The sequence below is a fragment of the Pipistrellus hanaki genome, assembly GCF_964339955.1.
Source record: "Pipistrellus hanaki genome assembly, chromosome: 14".
NCBI classification, from domain to species: Eukaryota; Metazoa; Chordata; class Mammalia; order Chiroptera; family Vespertilionidae; genus Pipistrellus; species Pipistrellus hanaki.
Window position 1 is genome coordinate 49,505,631 of NC_140516.1, and position 15,118 is coordinate 49,520,748.

Here is a 15,118-nt window from a genome sequence, read left to right on the forward strand (position 1 = left end):
AGTAACTTGTCCAGGTGAGCGGTCAGGCCCTAGAGCTGACACGGATGTGACAATCTGACCCCGGCCTTTGAGAGGATGAGAGACAGTGTGGGAAGATGCAAAGAACCCCATCCTGGGAGCCAGTCTGAGCCAGGGGGTACTGCAGTCCGGTGCGGCTCTGCTTGGGACATACTGGGCACTCGCAGACACGTCCCTTTCTCCTCTGAGCTCTGGGTTCATCCAGATGCAAAACGAAAGAGGTGAGCCAGCCACGGAGTCACCCTGCCTTGGATACTATCATGGCTGTGAGGTGCACAGAGTCCTTCTGGGCACCCCAGGGCACCCTGGGAAACGGGGACCATCTCTTCCCAGCAGACAGCAGGTCCCATTACACAGGCACCCAGGGCCCCAGCTTTCCTGGAGCCCAGCTCAGGCCAGCAGAGCCGTCCAGGAAGATCCTGACCCAGCCAGGAGTCTCCACACCCCTCCAGCCGGACTGATGGTGGGAAGCCACAGCTCACGCCGCCCAGGGCGCTGCTGCTTCCTGAAAAAGATGCTCCTCACACGCTCCTGGCTGGGGCTTCCTAGCTCCCCATGCTGGACCGAGCGGATTGGCTCAGCAACGGGCAGGTGACCCCACGTGGGCCGATGGAATCCTTCCCGGGAGCTTGTGAACTGACATTCCCTGCCTCCCTCCACCTTCCCCCCCTCACCCCCCATGTCCTGGGTTTGCTGTGTTTCTCTTTTTCTTCAGGATACTGTGAGGCTAATCCTAGGAGGTGTCATCAGTCACATACCTCATCCACGGGAAGGAATGTGAGGCGGGAGAGGAGAGGGCAGTCCCCACACGGAGCCGCTGCTGCTCAGCGGCCCGCACCAGGTATCTAAACCAACACGGCCCCCTTCCAGCCTGCACTACGGCAAGCCAGGCTTCTCAGACTGGCTGACCCCTGGGCCCTCCTCCCAACAGGCTGGTGCTTGCTTCTCGAATGGGATGACAGGCGACTGAGCCTGGGGCCACGTATGCTGATTTAACCCATGCCTGGCAGGAAGGAGGGGCAAGAGGCTTGGGGCAGCCTTCAGAGCACCTCGGAGCTGGGAGGACCTGCAAATCACCGACACCCATCGTCCTGGAACGGGGGAGCGTGCCTCAGCAGATGCTGGGACGTGGCCGAGCACAGAGCTAGCTGCGGACAGCCGGGCCCGGCGCCAGGTCCGCTGGCACAGGCACATCTGGATTCCAGGCCGGTCCTGTCCCCAGCCATCGGGATGGAGGTGCCCAGCAGGAAGACTGTGGGAGCACGTTCCTCCCGCCCTGCCCACCAGCTTCGGATCAGACACGTCCTAGGAGGATTCTGACCGTCAGAACGTGTCCTCCTCCCCGGGGAGACGAGCTTGCATCTTACCTTTTAAAAAACTGTGAGAAGACTTCAGGAATAAAAGCCGAGGTCCCGAACAGCACGACTCTGGATATCGTCGTGTCTCTGACGGCCTGACGGGGAGTGAAAGGAAGCGGCTGAGGATGGGGAGGGAGACGGTTTCCAGGGGCCCCGTGATCGGGGACAGAGACCAGCGAATGGCAGCTCTCCCTTCTCGTTCAAAAACCACAGGTGGTGCCGAGGCCGGTCTGGCTCAGTGGATAGAGCGTCGGCTTGGGGACTGAGGGGTCCCGGGTTCGATTCCGGTCAAGGGCATGTACCTTGGTTGCGGGCATATCCCCAGTAGGGGGTGTGCAGGAGGCAGCTGATCAATGACTCTATCTCATCGATGTTTCTAACTCTCTCTCTCCCTTCCTCTCTGTACAAAATCAATAAAATATATTTAAAAAAATCAAAAAAAAAAAAAAAAATCACAGGTGGGCAGAGGCGGAGGCAGCACCTGGCGTGGACACGCCGGCAGGACGGCTGGGGTCGGGGCCAGGAGTAACTGAAGGCGGATTTACCTCCCGACTCCGCAATGGCCTCCATCAGCCCACTGACCGTTCAAATAAAACGCTAAGAATAAACTCAGTCCTTTGGCCAATAGATTGTACTCATTTTTCAGTGTGTTCCCCTCCACTTTGCCTCTTTCCTTTCCCCTCTCCTCCTAGGGAGCACGGAGTTTATTTAGGAAGAGCTCACGGTGTCCGGTGACTTACTGCTCTGTTAACCACAACAAAAAGCTACTACGTGTTCTAAAATGACCCGAATAAAATGACAGTTTTTCTAAAAAAAAAAAATAAAAAAAAAAAATAAAATAAATAAAATAAAACGCTAAGAATAAGCAAAGGCGGCTAATAAGCAAACCTAGAACCAAATGGCAATCCCCCCGGTAGAAATGCTGGTGTTTGCCATGAGGACCAATCTGCATTTTCTTTCCAGGCCAGGGTTCTGCCACTGGCTTCCCTGTCCTGAACAGCCCCCCGTTATTGCCACCCTTCCCAGGGGAGACTGCTCCAAAAGTCCAGCTCGGAGTGCACCAGGGGTCACACCCACTGGTCTGCATGTATGCACCCATTTTTGCTCGTGCAATTAAAAGTGTGCTACACTATGTTAACTTCAAAGCCCCCCCCCCGACTCCTCCCTCCCCACAACCCCCCCGGTAAGACACAACTCCACATACACCACTGCTCTGTGCAAGGAACATAAGGACACAGGCCTCATCCCCTCCCCACTCCCTGCCTCCCACCTCACTCCCCGGGTCTTGGCCGAAGCCTCGGGGCCTGCACCTGCTCCTCTGATCCCTCTGCAGACAATGCCTTTCCCTGTGACCACAGAGGGAGCTGAGGAGGGTGGGTCCCAAAATGCTCTTTCAGGAACAAAAAAATAAAACAAAACCGCTCCGCTTCCGGCAGAGAAGAGTGGCCGCGAGCACGGGGTGTGCCACCGTCCGTGGGTGAGGCCGGCCCCTGCCCACGTGTCCCCTGGGCGAGGGGCAGGCACGCCGAAGGGGACAGCGGTCACGGAGAGGCCCCGTGGCGCCAGTCACCGCTCGCCCCGCGTGGCTGGAGGAGGACAGCGTGGCCGGAGGACAGCTGTGGCCGGAGCTCTGACACCCGAGCGGAGGTGCCCGGTTACCATCAGATACTGCCGGTTACGCACTTGCTGAAACTTGAGCCAACGAGGAGAAACCTTTCGGCGGCAGAGAGATGCTCCAAGAATGCTCATGCTTACGCACAGGGGCAGACACTGTCTTCTTAAGAAAGAGACATGCTTTTCTTTCTAAAGCAGATCATCCGAGCTTTCTTTTACCCCAATGAGGCATTCGTAGCAAAAAAAAAAAAAAAAAAAAAAAAAATGCAGTTCCTCCCGGAGATGGACTCGATACCCCAAAGGCAAGCAGCTGCTGCGTCACCGCGGTCCCCTACCTTCGTCCCGGCTCTCCGGGAATAGCCGACGACATTGCCCTCCTTGTCCATGACCTCGATCCCTCGCACGGGCTCCAAGCCGCGGGAGGTGGCCACACTCAGGGCACTGACCTGGGCTGTGGAGAGGACACAACAGAGAGGTGAGCTTCCGTCCAGGGAGGGGGGGCGTCTGCTCTGGGGTCCAGCCCCTCCCTCTGCGGCTGTGCCTCCGCAGCCTGCAGGGGCAGCCGGGCCAGCCAGGCTGTCCGCGGGGCGGTGGAGCCCCGGGGAGGACTGCTGGCCTGTGGGTCTTGGGTCCTGACCGCAACCCAGCACCAGGCTCCAGCCCCCCGGAAAGTCCAGCCCGGCTTCCTGACAGGATTCCAGGAGAAACCCCTTTAAGTCTGCCCCTCTTTTTGGCTTAGCTGGTCTGACCAGGTTTCCATAACAACGTCCCAAACATCACCACTGACATCCTGCCAACTCTTCAACGCACCGATGCCCAAACCCAGATCTGGAGCGTGAGCCAGTGAACGTGCAGACGGCAAACTTAAAACAGCTGGTCAGCCGAAACCGGTGTGGCTCAGTGGATAGAGCATCGGCCTGCGGACTGAGGGGTCCCAGGTTCGATTCCAGTCAAGGGCATGTACCTTAGTTGCGGGCATGTCCCCAGTGGGAGGTGTGCAAGGAGGCAGCTGATCGATATTTCTCTCTCACCGATGTTTCTGCCTCTCTCTCTCTCTTCCTCTCTGTAAAAAATCAATAAAATATATTTTTTTAAAAACACAGTTGGTCAATGTCTCTGTCACTCCCTTGGAGTCAGTCCTTCCGATGACCCTCTCCTGCCTCAGTCTCCTCACCTGTAAATGGGGGTAATATTGCCCACCCATGAACTGCTGTCAGGGTGAAGGGAAAAATACAGGGAGAGAGGGCTTGGGCAGATCGTCTTTAGAATGTGCTTTGTGTTTCCAGGTGTGTGTCCATCCTTTGACAGCTACAGGGGTGTCTACAGAGAACGTGTCACCTCTCACATCAAAGACCTCGTGTGGGCCGGGGCGCCCGCCCGCTGCCAATGGGGGCTGTCACCAGCCACAGGGTGGCCACGAGACCCGGCCGTCCCGGAGGAGAGGAGAAAGGCTCACAGCCTCACGGAGCACAGCGCCCTGCTTACTGAGGATGGCGGCAGGCAGCATTTCCCGGAGGAACACGTTTTTCACCGCGTTCCTCATCAGGAGCAAACGAGGGAGTATCTAGAAAACGAGAGAGAAAAATCATTGCTGCTCGGGACAAGCCACTAGCTGAACATACTCGACGGCAGAGAGCTAGCATCCACCTCATTCCTATCACTGGTCAGACCTCGGCCAGTGCTCTCTGTTTTTATTGTTTTTATTGATTTCGGAGAGGAAGGGAGAGGGAGAGAGAATCATTGATCAGCTGCCTCCTGCAGCCCCTCCCCGCCCCACCCCCCACCAGGGACCAAGCCCACAACCTGAGGGGAAATCGAACCATGACCGGTTGGTTCATAGGCTGATGCTCAACCACTGAGGACACCAGCCAAGCTCTCTTGTGTATTTTCACTTCACTTATTTATTTGTAAATGTTTTTCTTAGTGAAATTTTAGAGAGAAAGGAAGGAAGAGGAACAGAGAGACAGAAACATATATAAGACAGGAACACCATCAATGAGCTGCCTTCGGCACATTCACACTGAGGATCCAGCCCGCAACCTGGGCATATGCCTTGACTGGGAATCGAACTGGCAACCTTTTGGTTCCTGGGTCTATGCTCAACCGCTGAGCCACCCCAGCGGGGCTCTCTGTGGGTTTTTTAATCTGTGCAGCATGGAGCTGTTCTCCTGATCATCAGAGGAATACACGGAGGTTTCAAGAAGGGCCATTAACGTGTCCAGAGTCACTGAGCTGTTCAGGAATTAAGCTAAGATACAAACCTAGGCTCACCTGACTCTAAAGTCTACACTTCTAACCATTCTAATAATATCCTGACACCCAAAGCAACATACAATGTGGATACCACGTTTGTGGAGCATAAAATAATTTCTTAAAAAGATAACCATACCGCGCATATGCCTAGACACCTGGAATACTCACGTGAGTATAGGGGGATAGGGTTACAGGTGACTTTTATTTTCTTCTTTACTCTTAATCGTGCTGTATGAATTGTTTAAGATGGAATGTAAATTTATCATCAGAATAAAGTTTTGTTTTGTTTTGAATTCTGAAGAACCAAAGAGATTTTAGCCCTAGCTGGTTTGGCTCAGTGGATAGTGTCAGACCGTGGACGGGAGGGTTGCGGGTTTGATTCCAGTCAAGGGCAGGTACCTCAGTTGTAGGCTCGATCTTGGCCCTGGTTGGTCAGGATGTGTATGGAGGCAACCAATCGATGTGTCTCTCTGGCATGGATGTTTCTCTCTCTCTGTCTCTCCCCCTCCCACTCGCTTTAAAAATCAATGGAAAAGCCCTAGATGGTTTGGCTCAGTGGATAGAGCATCGGCCTGGGCACTGACGGGTCTCAGGTTCGATTCCAGTCAAGGGCACGTACCTTGGTTGCAGGCACATCCCCAGTAGGGGGTGTGCAGGAGGCAGCTGATGGATGCTTCTCTCTCATCGATGTTTCTAACTCTCCCTCTCCCTTCTTCTATGTAAAAAATCAATAAAATATATAGTTTTAAAAATCAATGGAGCCGAAACCGGTTTGGCTCAGTGGTAGAGCATCGGTCTGCGGACTGAAAGGTCCCAGGTTAGATTCTGGTCAAGGTCATGTATGTTGGTTGCGGGCACATCCCCGGTAGGGGGTGTGCAAGAGGCAGCTGGTCGGTATTTCTCTCTCATCGACGTTTCTAGCTCTATTCTCTCCCTTCCTCTCTGTACAAAATCAATAAAAATATATTTTAAAAAAATCAATGGAAAAATATCCTCTGGTGAAGATTAACACACACACACACACAGATTTTGAAATACCTACTCCGAAAAAGGCGGTAGAAGCAATCACTCCGGTGGCTAGGAACACCGTCTCATAGAGGCCACGGTGCTGGGGAAACAGTGGGATGGGTTCAGCCAGTGGCACAGTTTACCCGGGAAAGATAATGAACACAAAGAGTAACCCCAACAGCCGCAGAACAAGCTGCCACCCTCCGGGGCGCCCGGTACTCACGTAGCTCTTGTTCCCATTGATGAGGTTGAACGCCGTGCTGTAGGTGCAGAAAGACAGCTGCGGGAAGACGGGGGCAGAAAGTCACAGTTTGGCTTTAAGAACAGACTTTAGCAATCAGGACACTGAAATGCGTGCTACCTGAGGCAAAACGATAGACTTCAGGCTTTTCACCTGCACCAGCGACAGAAATACCTTTAAAAGAAGAAGAAGAAAAAAGCCGTTACAGTGTTTCGGGGGAGCGAGAGCTCGGAGGAGCCAAGAACTTCCCAGTTGGGGGGTGCAGAAGGGCCCCCGGGCGCTGGGATGAGGGGAGGACGGGGTGATGCAGGGGCCGCCGGTCATGGAGCACGCGATGTAGAATGGGCACCACCTGGGCACCGAGGACACCGGGCCTCACCGTGGCCCCTGCCTCTGAGCCCTGCAGCTGAGGAGGATCTCTCGGCAGGGACACGAGGGGAAGGTGTGGAAGGAGCGGCGGAGCCGTGCTGTCACCCCCTGAGAGCCGCGCCGGGCTGGCCCCGGGGAGGGCAGTTCCAGGCCCAGGTGGGGGCCGGTGCCAGGGCGAGGGCTTGGGGAGAAACGGTGAAGGAGCATTCCGTGGGCCTGGGCAGGAAGCACCTCTTAACTCCTGCGTCTCCTCCTCTGTGCACGGGAGGCGGGCAAAGCCAGGGCACCCTGGGCCACCCTGTGGACCTTCCAGAGGCCCGGCTGCCTGACCAGGTAAGTGGGGAGTGGCGTGGGGCGGGCAGGGTAGGTGAAGAGCAGACAGGGCCGAGGCAGGGACCAGGACCATCTCTCAGGCAGTCCCGGGCGGGGCTGGGAGCTGGAGCGTGGGAGATGGTGGGCACCCTCCTCACCTCCCCCACCCCCCAGCGTGCCTCCCGCTCGCACACAGCACGGAGCGGCTCACTCACCATGGGCGCCGTGAACGGCAGCAGAGCTGGCAAAGAGAAGGGGGTCAGAGGCCGCGGAGAGGCCAGAGGGACAGCCCTCCCCACACCTCTCCTCCAGCCCCCTGGAAGGCACGACGCCAAAGGGTATCTCTTACTCGTTCTTATTTTCTTTCTTTCTTTCTTTTAAAAAAAAAAATATATATTTTATTGATTTTTTTTACAGAGAAGTAAGGAGAGGGATAGAGAGTTAGAAACATCAATGAGAGAGAATCATCGACCAGCTGCCTCTTGCACACGCCCCACTGGGGATATGCCCACAACCAAGGTACATGCCCTTGACCGGAATCGAACCCGGGACCTTTCAGTCCCCAAGCCGACGCTCTATCCTAGGGGTGTCGAACTCAATCAGAGAAGGGGCCAAAATCTAAAATCCAGCCTAAATCGCGGACCGAATGGTTTACTGAACAGTCATAAACTGACAATGTCATAAACTGACAGCGGAGTGCAGTGATGTCAGCGCGGTGCGGGCCACATTGCAAGGCCTGGCGGGCTGGATTTGGCCCGCGGGCCTTGTGTTTGACACATGTGCTCTATCCATTGAGCCAAACCGGTTTCGGCTCTTATTTTCTTAATAAACATAACATGAGCACGTGGCAACAATGTACACCAGCCCAGCACAGGAAGACCTAACGAGGCTCCCGCCCACCAGCCTCGCCGAAGGTAGGCAGTGTTAACCGGCACCTGGGCACCCTGCCACGCAAACGTGCTACGCCTGTGGTTTATCTATGACAATAAAAGCACAATATGCTCATTAGACCAACGTCCTTCCAGACCAGTGTTTCCCAGCCTTCTCCCATGACGAGGATCACCTGGTGGAGTTGTTAAAACACAGATTCCTGAATCCCAGCTAAGAAGTGCTAAACTAGAATTTTTGGGAACATATAGGTAAAATTGCATACCTAACTTAGTGCTCTGTATATAACATCTGTCTTAGAGCACTAGTTAAGTATACAATTTTACCTATATGTTCCCAAAAATCCTAGTTTAGCACTTCTTAGTTGGGATTCAGGAATCTGTGTTTTAACAACTCCACCAGGTGATTCTCGTCATGAGAGAAGGTTGGGAAACACTGTTCCAGACGAAGCCAGGCTTCCAGGGAAGCCCGGGTCCCGGTTGCCAGAGGGAAGCCGGGGCCGGCAGGCAGGGGAAGGCAGGCCTGCTCTTGCACGGATTCCATGCACCGGGCCTCTAGTAACAGTAACACACAACATGTGAATTTGCTCTCCTTCCCCGTTCCCGGCACAGAGATCCTAAACTTCTTGGAACTTCCCAAGGGAGAGGAACTCGGTCAAGGTTACGGTTACTCATAACACGCTCCTTCCAGCCACACCGGAGTGCACGGCAGAGGGGACTTCGGAAAGCTCCCAGGCTGGAGGCTGGTTGCCAGGGAGCCAACCACCTGAGGAGAAAGCTGGACCTTTCTGCGCCCTCCCCAGCCTCCTCCTCCGGGGAGCAGAGGGGCTGCAGGCTGAGCTCATCACCAGGCCAATGATTTCACCAGCCGGGACAACTAAGAAAGCCTCCATTTAAAAATACCAGCAGCCCGGTGTGGCTCAGTGGATAGAGCACCTGCCTGCGGATTGAAGAGTCCCAGGTTCAATTCCGGTCAAGGGCATGTACCTTGGTTGTGGGCACATCCCCAGTGGGAGGTGTGCAGGAGGCAGCTGAGTGATGTTTCTCTCATCAATGTTTCTAACTCTCTCTTTCCCTACCTCTCTGTAAAAAAAATCAATAAAATATATTTTAAAAAAGAAAGAAAGAAAGAAAGAAAAACACTAACAGATGCCCAACCTGCACAGCTCAGGGGCCATGGTTCAATTCCCAGTCGGGGCACATTCCCAAGTCGTGGGCTCAATCCCAAGTAGGAGGCGGGAAGTACAGGAGGCAGCCAGTCAATGATTCTCTCTCATCGTTGATAGTTCTCTCTCTCTCTTTCTCCCTTCCTCTCTGAAATTAATAAAAATATATTTTAAAAACAGACAGTAAAAAGTTAACAACGCCAGCAGGCGGCCTGGAGAGCTCTGGGGTTGGTGAACGCACGGAGGTGCTGGGAGGGCGGCAGCCTGGCTCAGGCAGGAAAGCCTGTCCCTTCCCTCAAACCCCAGCTCTCTCCCAGCACTGGACACACTCCGGGCCCCAAATCTGCTCTCCCCACGCCTCTCAAACGTCCTTGTAAAGCGGTGGTTTCTGACTCGCTGTCAGAAATCCTTCCAGAAAAAAACCAGTTACAATAAGCTCTCAGAGATCACCTGCTCCAGGCCCCCTCTGACCATTAGACACGGCTCACCTGCAGGTCGGAACGGACCCGGGATCAATCTGCTGTTGTCAGGATGCACTGTTGCCTTCAAACAGGGAAGCACACAGGTTAGTGTGATGTTTGGCTTTGTTCTTTTCCGGGGCTAAACATTAGGAAGGGGCTGAAACTTACGAGACTTCTGTTCCAAGCTGCTTGGATCTAAAAAGAGAAAAAACAAGCAATAGTTTAGAGTGTGAGAGTGTGTGTGTGTGTGTTTAAATACATTTTTATTGATCTTGGGGGGGGGGGAGGGAGAGGGAAAAAGAGAGAGAAACATCAATGAGAGAAAGTCATTGATTGGCTGCCTCCTCACAATCCCCAGTAGGGACTGAGTCCGCAACCTGCGCGTGTGCCCAGACTGGGAATCGAACTGGTGACCTCCTGGTTCCCGGGTCGATGCTCAATCACTGAGCCACATAGCAGCTGGGCACAAGCAATAGCTTTAAAGGTGGCTTGACAGCAAACAAATCTCTCCTGTCTATTTCTGATGCTGCCTTTGCTCCCCTTTTCAGAGTGGAGGGCAGACTGCTACATACCACGGGGAGAGCACAAACCAAACAGAAAACGAGCTTACAACAACCACAGAGATAATCCAAGTTAAGAAAAGAGCAAGCCTGGCCGGTGTGGTTCAGTGGTTGAGCATCAACCCATGCATCAAGAGGGTTCTGATTGGATTCCTGGCCAGGGCACATTTTGGGCATGCAGGAGACAGCCAATCAATGATTCTCTCTCATTGATGTTTCTCTATCCATCTCCCTTCCTCTCTAAAATCAATATATACATATATGTATATATATATATCTCAATTAAAAAACATCAACAACCAAAACATTAAAAGTCCCTAAGCCTCTGACCTTGGAGAGGACTCAAGGCCAATACCTAACCGATCCCTGGCACAGCACACCATTAGCTAAGTCCCTGGCAACAGAGCCAGCCTCGAAGTCCAGCAGCCCCAATAAGAAATAGATTCCAACTCGGGAGACCCGCCTCAATTCTGGAATGTGCCACAGGGCTCCAGGAATGGACCACAGAGAGTCTCCGCCAGTGTCCCTTCCATGGGAGGAAGCCTATGATTTTTCCTCCTTATTACTGGTCTCTCCTACTGGCACCGGACATTAATCTGGTTCATGAGAAGGAACACTAACAATGAAAAAACAAGCCCCATTTAAAAAAGTGCGCCCCCTGTTTTCAATGACCAAGGTCCACCCGCTTTCAGGGCATCTGAGGGCAGAACCCCCCACAGGCCACCACACCCAGCCCTGAACCAGGCAGGCGGTACCTACCCTTTTGTCCTGCAAGTCGTGAATGGACCCATCTTCATTTGTTAGCAACAGCTGCCTCGCCTTCTCTATTTTGCTCTAAAATCAAATATAAAGAAATCGTATAAAACCAAATTTAAAGAAATGTTAAAGCTTAACATTGCTCCGATGTATCCACAGATTCACAGGCTTTGCTCTGACCGGTTTGGCTCGGTAGATAGAGCGTCGGCCTGGGGACTAGCATTGCCCGTCTGTCCTCCATCCCCAGCAAAGCTTGTCCCATCCCCTCTGAACTCCAGCCCCTGGCCTGGGGCTTGTCCTCGTGTTACCTGGATGCCCACTTTTACTTATTACCCCTCCATCTAACAAGCTCATTCGGAGGACTAGTAAGAGCATGGTGATCTATGTGGATTGTTATTTCACCTGCTCTCCACAGGTTCAGAATAAAAGGTCAAATCCATGAGCTCCGAAAACAAGAAAAATACTTACAATTGAAATGAACAGATTTGTAGGATCCAATAACTCTGTCCACTGAACAAATCTCTGGAAAAAAGACTTCAGAAAAGCACCCCGGAAGTTAACAGCAGAACAACAAGGATGTTCATGGTTAGCATTATTTCGGACAACCTAACGGGATGGTCTACCTGCAGCATCTCCCAGAACCCCCATCCTACAGGTGAGAAGACTGAGGCTTAGAAGGGCCCGATGCACTCCGGGAACCCAGCCGGGCAAAGACTCAGCGGCCGGTGCTCTGACCCACTCCGGGATCAAACTGCCCTTAAGGAATTAAACTGCTGTCATGTGGAGAAAGGAGGTACGGTTTGCTTCAGAAAGCCCCCAGACCTCACAGGGTTCGAGTCCTGGGCTCCCTGTCCCTTCTCTACTTCCCCACCTGAAAAATGAGGCCTGGAGAACGTACTAGAACTGTGCTGTCCAATTAGCCACACGCGGCCATGGAGCCCTGGCTAGGTGGTCCCGCAAAATCAAGATGTAACTTATATGTAAAACATACTCCGGTCGAAACCGGTTTGGCTCAGTGGATAGAGCGTCAGCCTGTAGACTGAGGGGTCCCAGGTTGGATTCCAGTCAAGGGCATGTATCTTGGTTGCAGGCACATTCCCTGTAAGGGGTGTGCAGGAGGCAGCTGATCGATGTTTCTCTCTCGTTGATGTTTCTAACTCTCTATCCCTCTCCCTCTCTGTGAAAAATCAATAAAATATGTTTTTAAAAATAAAACATACCCCAGGTTTCCCAAGACCATAAAAAGGATGTAACCCTCGCCAGGTGGCTTGGTTGGGCTGTAGACCAAAAGGTTGCAGGCTCGATTCCTGGTCGGGGCATGCACTTAGGCTGTAAGTTCAATTCCAAGTCAGGACCCTCCCAGAGGCGACCCACAGATGTTTCTCTCTTCCTCTCTCTCTCTCTCTCTCTGAAAATCAATAAAACACATCCTCGGTTGAAGACTTAAAAAAAAAAAAAGATGTAAAATATCGCACTAATAATTTTCATGTAAAATTCACGTTGAAATGTTAATGTGTTGTAGCTACTGCGATACAAACAATATATGACTCAAATTCATTTCGGCTGCTGCTTTTTGCCTTTTGTAACCTGGCTGCTGGAGAATTCTAAATCACCCAGGGACTCCGGTGCTGTTGCTATTGGACAGCGCGGCCTGGCCACTGCCTGCAGGCGGGGCCCGTGTGGCCGGTGCCGGCGGCCCAGGCTCCGGGTGGCCGCGCCTCGGAAGCTGGGAGGCGGGAGGACCTGCTGGGAGGCGGGGGCTCGGGGAGGACCTGCTGGGAGGCGGAGGACTCCGGGAGGACCTGCTGGGAGGCGGGGGGCTCGGGAGGACCTGCTGGGAGGCGGGGGGCTCGGGGAGGACCTGCTGGGAGGCGGGGGGCTCGGGGAGGACCTGCTGGGAGGCGGGGGGCTCGGGAGGACCTGCTGGGAGGCGGGGGGCTCGGGGAGGACCTGCTGGGAGGCGGGGGGCTCGGGGAGGACCTGCTGGGAGGCGGGGGGCTCGGGAGGACCTGCTCCCCTCCACCCGGAGGCCGCCCCAGGCTCAGGGCAGCCCGGGCCGCAGAGCGCGGACGCCGGCGAGGGCAGCTGACTCCTCCGCGGGGCGATCTGCGGGGACCTCCCAGCCGGCCCGGGGCAGGGGGGACGGGGGTCACAGCCACGGTCTCCCCAGGGCCCTCGGGAGGAGGCGGTGGGAAGGGTCGTGCGGCCACGTGGCTGTCCAAGGTCACCGGGCCCGCCCGCCCGCCCCCGCGCCCGGCGTACTTGGCGCTCGGTCATCCAGAAGTGCGCGTTGGGCTCCATCTTTTTGGACAACCCCGCACGCCCGCTTCCGCCTCCGCCTCCTCCTGCGGGTCCTCCCGGGACCAGCGTGATGGCCGGAGAGGCCGGCGGCCGGGCGGCGGGAGGAGGAGCCGCGGCGAGCCCCGCCCCGGGCGTGCGCGCTCCCGGTGCCGGTCCGGCCGCCGCCGGCGGGGTGTCTCCGCGTGCGCGCCCCGCGCCCGCTGTGTGCGCTGTCCGGGCCCCGCCGCTCACCCCCGCTGCTCCCCGCTGCTCCCCGCTGCTCCCCGCTGCTGCCTGCTGCTCCCCGCTGCTGCCCGCTGCTCCCCGCTGCTGCCCGCTGCTCCCCGCTGCTGCCCGCTGCTGCCCGCTGCTCGGTGTCACCGCCTCCTAACGCCCCAGATCCCACACTTATGCCTCCCTGTCCCAGTCCCGGCGCACCCGCTGTTCCTGTGGGCCCACCTCTCCCACAGACCAGGGCATCGCCACCCTGCATGGCCATCCCCTAGGACTAGGTCCACAGGCCGCTTCCGGGCGGGAGCGCAACCTAAGCTTTGGACATTACCCTGGGAGATCCCTTCTGTTGTCCCTTACAGCCAGTGTGCGGGGACTGGGGATAATCAAAACCGCAAACTGAAAATGTGGACTCCTTATTTCAAAAAGATGGAGAAAGGTCCACATCAGAGCATGAAACCCAGCTGAGTGTACTGTTTTCTCCAGCTCTGGGGCAAAACCAGATCAAGTAGCGGCACCTTCCTTCTTCCTGCGGGCCCTTACCTTTCGCCCAGTGGGATGGGCAGGGGTGTGTGTTGGTAGAAGCTAGTGTGATGCTTGGGGTGCTCAGAGGTCCTCAGGAGTCCTGGCTGGGGAACGAGCACCACCCATTAGTTGTGTGGTCAAGTCAGTCTCTCCAGGTATCTCTCTCTATATATATTTTATTGATTTTGTACAGAGAGGAAGGGAGATAGTTAGAAACATCAATGAGAGATAGACATCGATCAGCTGCCTCTTGCACACCCCCTACTGGGGATGTGCCCGCAACCAAGGTACATGCCCTTGACTGGAATCAAACCTGGGACCTTTCAGTCCCCAAGCCGACGCTCTTATCCATTGAGCCAAAGCGGTCTTGGCTCTCCAGGTCTCTTTATGAATCTGTACAATGTTACTTAATTGTACTGACTTGGGGTTTGGTTGAGGATCAGTGAGGTAGAAGCCCTGACATGGCACAGGTCCTTTGGAAGTGCTCAGTTTGGGCCGCTAACACCCCACCGACCTGTTTCCTCTCTTGCCTTCCTCTCCAGGAACATGAAACCAGGTCATGGTTCCCTTCAGGCCCACGTGCCTCTGCAGCCCCTTTTGCTCAGCCCATCTGGTTTACCTTTCAATAATCTTCAGCAAGTCACCTCCTCTTCCAGGAAGCCCTCCCTGATGCCCACAGCTGGGTAAAGTGCCCTCCTTATGACCCAGGAATACATTTATTGTACCACAGTCTTTAGCACACCCCTATTATTCTGTTGGTCCTATCCCCAAGTGTCACCACTCCAGCCCAGCTGACCTCTCTGCTCCCCTCTTTGGACTCTAGCAGTGTAGCCTTAACAAAGGTGCAAGTAATCGTTTCCGAACAGGATGATGTAACTCTTCTCAAACCTTCCTGATATTTCCCACCTGGAAATAGAACCCAAAGGCTTTGGCATGCCCCTCAGGCACCCGGGCTCATGAGCATTCCCTCCCTCCACTGCTCCTGAGGTCACAGGGCCCTTCCAGTCTTCGTTCCCACAAAAACGCTCTTGCCGTGGGCCTCTGCCTAGTACCTTCTTGTTTTCCTAACTCTCTCACTT

General features: G+C 54.6%; 1 protein-coding gene across 1 annotated transcript in view; it reads right to left on the reverse strand.

Annotated features, from left to right (window-relative positions):
• SFXN4 (sideroflexin 4) overlaps positions 1–13,425 on the reverse strand; it is an 18,365-nt gene extending 4,940 nt beyond the window's left edge. Inside the window, exons 1-12 of the mRNA XM_084904602.1 lie at positions 13,266–13,425; positions 11,472–11,537; positions 11,007–11,081; positions 9,856–9,882; positions 9,715–9,769; positions 7,389–7,414; positions 6,613–6,666; positions 6,475–6,531; positions 6,286–6,351; positions 4,476–4,554; positions 3,326–3,441; positions 1,386–1,471 (exon numbers count right to left, since the gene is read on the reverse strand). Coding sequence (XP_084760728.1) covers positions 1,386–1,471; positions 3,326–3,441; positions 4,476–4,554; positions 6,286–6,351; positions 6,475–6,531; positions 6,613–6,666; positions 7,389–7,414; positions 9,715–9,769; positions 9,856–9,882; positions 11,007–11,081; positions 11,472–11,537; positions 13,266–13,304 — 746 coding nt within the window. The 5' untranslated portion in view covers positions 13,305–13,425. The remainder of the gene's footprint in view (positions 1–1,385; positions 1,472–3,325; positions 3,442–4,475; positions 4,555–6,285; positions 6,352–6,474; positions 6,532–6,612; positions 6,667–7,388; positions 7,415–9,714; positions 9,770–9,855; positions 9,883–11,006; positions 11,082–11,471; positions 11,538–13,265) is intronic.
• Between the last annotated feature and the right edge of the window lie 1,693 nt (positions 13,426–15,118).